This window comes from Balaenoptera musculus, chromosome 21, assembly GCF_009873245.2.
Source record: "Balaenoptera musculus isolate JJ_BM4_2016_0621 chromosome 21, mBalMus1.pri.v3, whole genome shotgun sequence".
Lineage (NCBI taxonomy): Eukaryota > Metazoa > Chordata > Mammalia > Artiodactyla > Balaenopteridae > Balaenoptera > Balaenoptera musculus.
In genome coordinates this window covers 31,211,317-31,218,607 of record NC_045805.1, presented here as the reverse complement: position 1 = coordinate 31,218,607, position 7,291 = coordinate 31,211,317, and the positions used below count along the sequence as shown (strand labels likewise).

Sequence of the window (7,291 nt, the reverse complement as noted above, 5' to 3'; positions counted from 1 at the left end):
GCACACATGGAGTTACCTTTGGCAAAGGGCATCAGCAAATCACAGCCTTAAGGCTTGTGTCACATTTCTGGTAAACAGAAACTAACACTGTTTCCCCGTGGATGGGCTTGTCCTCTAAACAGTTTTGAAATGCCTTAATCTCTCAAATTCATCTGAATGCTTTTAGGCAGTACTCAAGGAGAGCTGCTTTGTGTCATGTGGGAACATTATTCAGGCTTTTTGAAGAGAGAGCTTGCAGTTGATTTGAGAGCAATTCAGTAGAGTGTTTAAAATCACTGCGCTTTGGAGTCAGGTAGTCAAGGGTTCAAGTTGGGTTCAAGTTGTCTTCTCACAGCTGAAGGATTTGCGGAGTGAATTCGTTTCCCATTGCCACCGTAACAAATTGCCACAAATTAGCGACTTAAAACAACACAAATTTACTATCTTACAGTTCAGGAGGCCAGAGGTCTAGAATGGGTCTGCGGCGATATGTTCCTTCTGAAGGATTTACAGGAGAATCTGTTTCTTTGACTTTTCCAGCTTCTAGGGGCTGCCTAGAAGCAACCCTTGGCTGCTTGGCTCACGGCGCCATCCTCCGTCTTCAAAGTCAGCCACACAGCAGCTTCTCCCTCTCTGACTTCCTGTCTCCTTCTTATAAGGACTCTTATGATTACGTGGGCTGACCATGTAATAATCCAAGATAATCTCCACAACTCAAGATCTTTAATTTATTTACACCTGCAAAATTCCTTTTGCCATATAAGCCCCTTTTGCACCGTAAGGTTCCTTTTTGCTTATATTCATAGGTTCTAGGACATCTGGGGAGAGGGGGAGGATATTCAGCCCACAGCAAGGAGCAAGTTTCCATTGCCTCAGTTGTCCTGTCTGTCACACGAGGATTGCAATAGTTCCTACCGCACAGGGCTGCTATGAGAATTAAATGGAATCACACACACTGTTATTTAGTTAAACACTGCAACACATTAAGTGACCCAGGAGCTTCGGACACATTAAAGAGAAGCGTAGAGCTGATCCCTGCTCTTGGTGGAGACAGGCTTTAAATCAGTAATCCCCCAAATAAATGTGTGCTTGAAAATTGTAATAAGTGCTACAAAGGAATAGTAAAGGGTACATTGGCAAGGAGGCGTGATCTGGTCTAGAAGCATCAAGGAAGACTTCTCTGAGCAAGTAGCTTTCAGTTGAGATTTTATGAATGAATAGCTGAGATAAAAGGCAGAGAAGAACATTCCAGAAAGAGGAAAAATATGTGCAAATACCCAGGGCAGGAATGGGCATAGTGCATTCAAGGAACTGGAAAGCAGGGCAGAAAGTGGCAAATTATCATGCGGCAGGAGTAGCCAGGGACCAGAGCAGGTCAGGCTCAGATAGGTTGTGTTAAGATTTTGGAGGCTTATCCTAAGAGTAATAGCAGGAGTGGTCTGACCAGATTGCTTATTAGACAGTATTGCTCTGGGTCCTGCACAGAGAATGGAGAACAAGAGTGGAAGCAGGAACACCAGGAGAGAGGTCTGGTCTTGGTCCAGGTGAGAGAAGATGGGGTGTCATGGACCGGGATCCCGAGGGAGCAAACTCTGAGCTGGCGTGGAGCAGGCAGGTGGTTGATCACTGAGAGCTCTTGGGATCATTGCCAACAGATGGGAAAGAGACAGGATCTGGCAGAGGGTGGACTCAGCAGAGCCTAAAGGATGTTCTGAAGTGTAGAAGATCCCTCAGAAGTGGGGTGAGGGGAGTGGGCATTTACACCCGCATATTGACCAGTCACTAGATACAGCTGCACCAGGAAGGGGAGGTGCCTCAGGGGACATGATCTTCTTCAGTGGTGACAGACTCCAAAGGCAGCTGACGGCTGAGCATCTGGGGAAAACTTAATGAGAATGCTGGGTCGTGCATCAAAGCATCCGCCCTATGGAGGCTTATCTAAAGAGTGGCAGGATAAACAGAGAGAAACTGGATAAATTTGAGAAATATTTGCAGATAGAATTGACAGAACTTGGTGATATATATAGATGGATAGATAGAGAGAGAGAGGGGAGAAAGAGAATGAGATATTAAAGATTACAGAAGATTATAGCTGGGTTTCTGACTTTTACAACTGAACAGATATTAATGTCATACGTGTGTTGCTTATGTATTCTATAATTAGTTAAATAAATGAATCTATACTTCAGAGGACAGGGGCAGGTTGGAAATCAAAATTTGGGATTAATTAATGAATAGAGGATAAAAACTGTGAGCCCACATAAGAGTCACCTCAACAAAGGGCAGAGCATGAAAAGGCTGATGAAGCCTTGAGCAAGGACAATTCAGACAGGTTATGTCCATGTCAATCCCAAACTCCCTGACTGTCCCTTCCCTCCACCCTTCCCCCGCTGGGAACCATAAGTTCATTCTCTAAGTCTGTGAGTCCGCTTCTCTTTTGTAAATAAGTTCATTTGTATCATTTCTTTTTAGATTCCGCATACAAGTGATATCCTACGATATTTCTCTTTCTCTGACTTACTTCACTCAGTATGACAATCTCTAGGTCCGTCCATGTTGCTGCAGAAGGCATGATTTCATTCTTTTTTATGGCTGAGTAATATTCCATTGCATATATGCACCACATCTTCTTTATCCACTCATCTGTCGATGGACATTTAGGTTGCTTCCATGTCTTGGCTATTGTAAATAGTGCTGCAATGAACACTGGAGTGCATGTATCTTTTTGAATTATGATTTTCTCCGGATATATGCCCAGGAGTGGGATTGCTGGATCATACAGTAGTTCCATTTTTAATTTTTTAAGGAACCTCCATCCTGTTCTCCATAGCGGCTGCACCAATTTACATTCCCACCAACTGTGTAGGCGGGTTCCCTTTTCTCCACACCCTCTCCAGCATTTATTGTATGTAGACTTTTTGATGATGGAATAATAACTATTTTTATGTTAGTGAGGCTGCCACAAAGGTGTGCTACATATGCCAGGAAATCCCTAGTCGTGGGAAGCAGAACATAGGGTTCTTCCATGGAAAAACCAGAACAAGTATCAGCTGCCGTGGTTGGCGCATTGAACACCAGCTCACCTAGAAAAGTCTCTCAAGGAAGCATCTTTCACGAAGAGTGCGTGCTGGGCTCCTGTCTGTCTGGTTCCCCAGGTTGGGGCCGTCTGCAATCCTTTCGACTCCCCTTTCACAATGTGTCCAGAATCTGATTTGTTTCCCTACAATCTATTCTCTACTAAGAAGTGACAGTTGTTTATTTATTTATTTTTTAATTATAAGAAAAATCATGTCATTTCTCAGCTCCAAGTTCCCCCAAGGCTACCTACCTCCTACAGAGTAAAAGGGAAATTTGTGAGACAGGGTTGTGAGTACAGGAAATTTGTGAGTGCAGGGTTGTACTCAGTCTGCCCCTGCATTTCTTACCCTGAATCCCCTTCTCACTCTTCTCTGGTGACTCTGCTCCAGCCAGGCTGAGCTCCTAGCTGTTTTTCCTACCTACCCGCCACGCATACTCTTATCTTCAGGCCCTGGCACTTGCTGTACCTCTGCCTACAGCACCCTTCCCCCCGGGTGTCTGTCTACACAAGCTGCTCCTTCAGCTCCCTCAGGTCTTTGCACAAGGTCACATGCGGAAGCTGCCTCTGGACAGCCTATGCAAATTCCAACCCTCCCTTGCTTCTCCTGTACAACCTGCCTCACGCATTACCCTGTGACATCCTCTAGACTATACATGCGCCTTTTCCTATTGTCTATTTCCCAGCTGCATGTAAACTCCACAAAGGTAAGGTAGGGATGTTTTGTTTTTTATTTGATTTAGTGTGGTTTCCTGTTACATTTCCAATGCCTAGAAAAGTTCCAGCTAAAAGTCAACCTTGAATAAATACTGATTGAATAAACGAGTGAATGAATGAATACACGAGAAGAGCCTCTAACTCATTTTTCTAGTGAGGTACCTTGTCTACATGCTCTCCCTTTGTGCACTTTTCTAGATGACCAGATGAGAGGAAAACAAAGGCCAGCCCTGTTTCTGAGAGTGCCGGGACCCGGCAGAAGGTCCCTGAAAAGAAGTCTCCGGAGCCCTTTGAAGCTGACATTGAACCTTGGGTGGAATGTAAGTGTTCCATACATCAGTGCGGACAGTGGCTGGCTGAATATTGTGGAAGGCAGAAAGAACGAATTTAAATTCTTCCAAAGAAAGTATTGTTCTGACTGTGTCTGACTGATGCCAAAATAAATATGAGAGGAAAAAGTCAACTCATCCCTTTTGAGTGCTATGCACATAAAAGCACCTTTTAACTCTTCCTCCGGCTTTTTTTGATATTGTTGTTGATATATACACAAGCCTAAGGAGACACTGTCTATTGCTACGATTATTATTAAATGAAAATTTTATTCAGCAATTGCAGATTTGCTCTTGGACGCAGGCTCTGAATGGTCACGGACTCAGGCTGTGTCACATCAGCGTTTTGTAGCGTCTGACCCCCATTCTACAGCAGACGTACTCCAAATCAATGTCCTTGATGCTTAAGCTTTCTCTCAATAGCTTCGGGGTTGCCCTGGCTAGAAATGTCCACGGGGCACTGGTGTGGGCTGCCAAATGTTGGGACTGCACTTCAGTTAACTTCTCTGTGAATTAAAACTTTCTGGTGGCTGGCAGAACCCTTTGTATTGGTTGTTGTCTCGAAAGATTTGAGTCTAAGCCACCTTGTTTGTCTCTTATCTTTGTGCTGTCCTGGTTTCAGCTATTTTTTTTTTTTTCTATAGAAGGGTCCAAGTCTATAATTCTATTGCCACAGATGTGGTAAAAAGAAATCCCCCCCTTTCCGGCCCTATCACTGAACACAGCTTTTAGTAACATTTAGCACAAGAACAGGATATTGGCAACTCAACTGTTAAACCTGTCTGCGATTATACTTCCTTGAGATCACTCTGATGTCACCGGTGTAATCTGAGCCTGGAGCTTTTGTTCACACTTTAAATAGCAGTCCCGGAATGATTTTGCTACAGACTCTCTGGAGAGCCCGGGAGCTGGATTCCCAAAGATTCACACATCGATGAAAGCCAAGCCAAGCCACCCGGCCAGAAGCATGTCCACCTCATTGCGAGTAAGCCCGTCCATCCACGGCTACCACTTCGACACAGCCTCACGTAAGAAAGCCGTGGGCAACATCTTTGAAAATATAGACCAAGAAGCATTACAGAGGCTCTTCAAAAACTCTGGGGACAAGAAAGCAGAGGAGAGAGCTAAGATCATTTTTGCCATAGATCAAGATTTGGAGGAGAAAACACGGGCCCTGATGGCTCTGAAGAAGAGGACGAAAGACAAGCTTTTCCAGTTTCTGAAACTGCGGAAATATTCCATCAAAGTTCACTGAGGACCAGACGATGGGTAAGGACATTAGCCAAGAACGGACATTTAAAGACCAAGCGAGTCTATGAAACCTACCGCGCGCAGCATCTTGTTGCTGCCTTGTAAGTTTCTCTTCCATAGGAACGGAACGAACTTGTTACAAAGACTCCAACTAATTTCACGCCTGTGCTGTTACAGTGGAGAAGGAAATGCTTTCAGCAAGGACTGGAAAACTCCCCCTACGGGAAAAGGACTGATGCTGATGTCAGGGGAGAGTCCGGACAGACATAATGAGAACTGAAACGGAAGATAACAGAAGTCTGGGGAAGAATGGAGGCCAGGGTCTCCCTGTCAGGCCCTAGGACTTAAACTCAACCTGAACTTTTTTTCCTTAACCAAACTGGGTAGGGGGAGGGAGATGGGGAACAGGAGAGAGAATTCCATGCTGCAGTTGTTTACTGAATTTTTTATTTGAATGTTCAAAGTGTTTGCCAACCTTCAATGTTGTCTATCCGTAGATTTTTTTTTTTTAGAGATCAGTAATTGATTATTTATTTGCATTTATTACAATGCCTTAAAAAGTGCACCACATGGGTGTAAGTACAAATTCAAGGAACTGCATTATTTTCAGCAGCTCAGTGAAACCGTACGCCACCTTCTGGTTTGTAAGGGGTTTTTACGCATTTCAAACTGGTTGCCCAAAAGTTAAAATAATAGGGTCCTTCATAAATCTGAAGTACTGTGAACAAATTTTATAGTTTTTTTTTAATCTTCTAACTAATGCTAAAATATAATCTAAATTTCTTACAGTTACTTCAATAAGCATTAGGAAGTGAATATGATACACTTAATAGTTTATAAAGATGCTATGGTTTCTATAATTTATTATTCATGACAAATGATATACAACCTTAATAAATTATTATAAACTTAGCTGCTCTTGGTGTGTGATGATTGGTCTCAAAGGAAAAATAAGATGGTAGTTTTTATTATTATAAACTTTTATAAGCTTTTCTAAGGATTTTACTCTAAGAGTAAGAGGTGATTTTAAAGTAGCTTTGCATTGCCAACTTATTCAAAGCAAATTCTTACATCAAGTATCTAGGAAGTTTCTCTGTCCCGACTTTAAAATATAAGATACAGGCATAGAAATTCATAGAGTGGCTCATCAGTATTGTTTATGTATCCATAGAGGGTGAGTTTCAAAAGGTTTTTCTCTCCATATTTTTGAAATTTTTCCTCTGTGGCTATGGTAGCTGTGTACATTTATTTCTCCCAAAACAATACATCTGAGGGTCAGAGTCTGAATTACGATCAAGATTTTGTGGCTTATCAATGTTTATTTAATATAAACCAATATGGGAATAACATTACAGTCTCTTTGCTTATTTCCTCATAAAATTATAATAAAATATTTCTAAGAAGGTATATAGCAATGCCTGCTGCACTTTCCTAGCAGAAATAAATTTTAAAATTTCCCTAGAAATTAAGTGTTTCAGAAATATCTACAAAGGTTTTTGAAACTGCTGATCATAGTAAAACAAAAGTGAAAGATCTGAAATCTTTGGGGAGAGTTATAAGTCAGGTTTTTAAATAACATATTTTTTAAAAAAGAAATTAAATAGTCAAGTCTGTTTTCAAATGTTAATTGATTCATTTACTGAAGATAATAGAAATCATTCCATTTAAAAAGGATTTTTTTTACATGACAGCATCCATAAAAAACACAGATCAATATGCAAAATTGTGTGTGTGTGCATTTTTCCTGGAGGAGTATTTCTAATTTCCATCAGATTTGCAAAGACATCCATGAAACCAAAATAAGTTAAGAACAAAAAAGAAGGAGTTCTGACAGGTGGACGTCTTGGCTAGTGATGGTATTTGGGGATCATCAAAGTGAAGGCTTTGGAAATGAATACGCTTCCTACCTCTGATAGGGCCTGTCGGTGACACATTTTCT

The 7,291-nt window shown here is 41.8% G+C and overlaps 1 protein-coding gene across 1 annotated transcript; it reads left to right on the top strand.

Moving 5' to 3' along the window:
• Nucleotides 1–4,974: 4,974 nt before the first annotated feature.
• On the top strand, nucleotides 4,975–6,264 carry TCIM (transcriptional and immune response regulator). The gene has a single exon (XM_036838449.1). The coding sequence runs from the start codon at nucleotides 5,036–5,038 to the stop codon at nucleotides 5,354–5,356; it is 321 nt and encodes a 106-aa protein (XP_036694344.1). The 5' UTR covers nucleotides 4,975–5,035; the 3' UTR covers nucleotides 5,357–6,264.
• The last annotated feature ends 1,027 nt before the right edge of the window (nucleotides 6,265–7,291 follow it).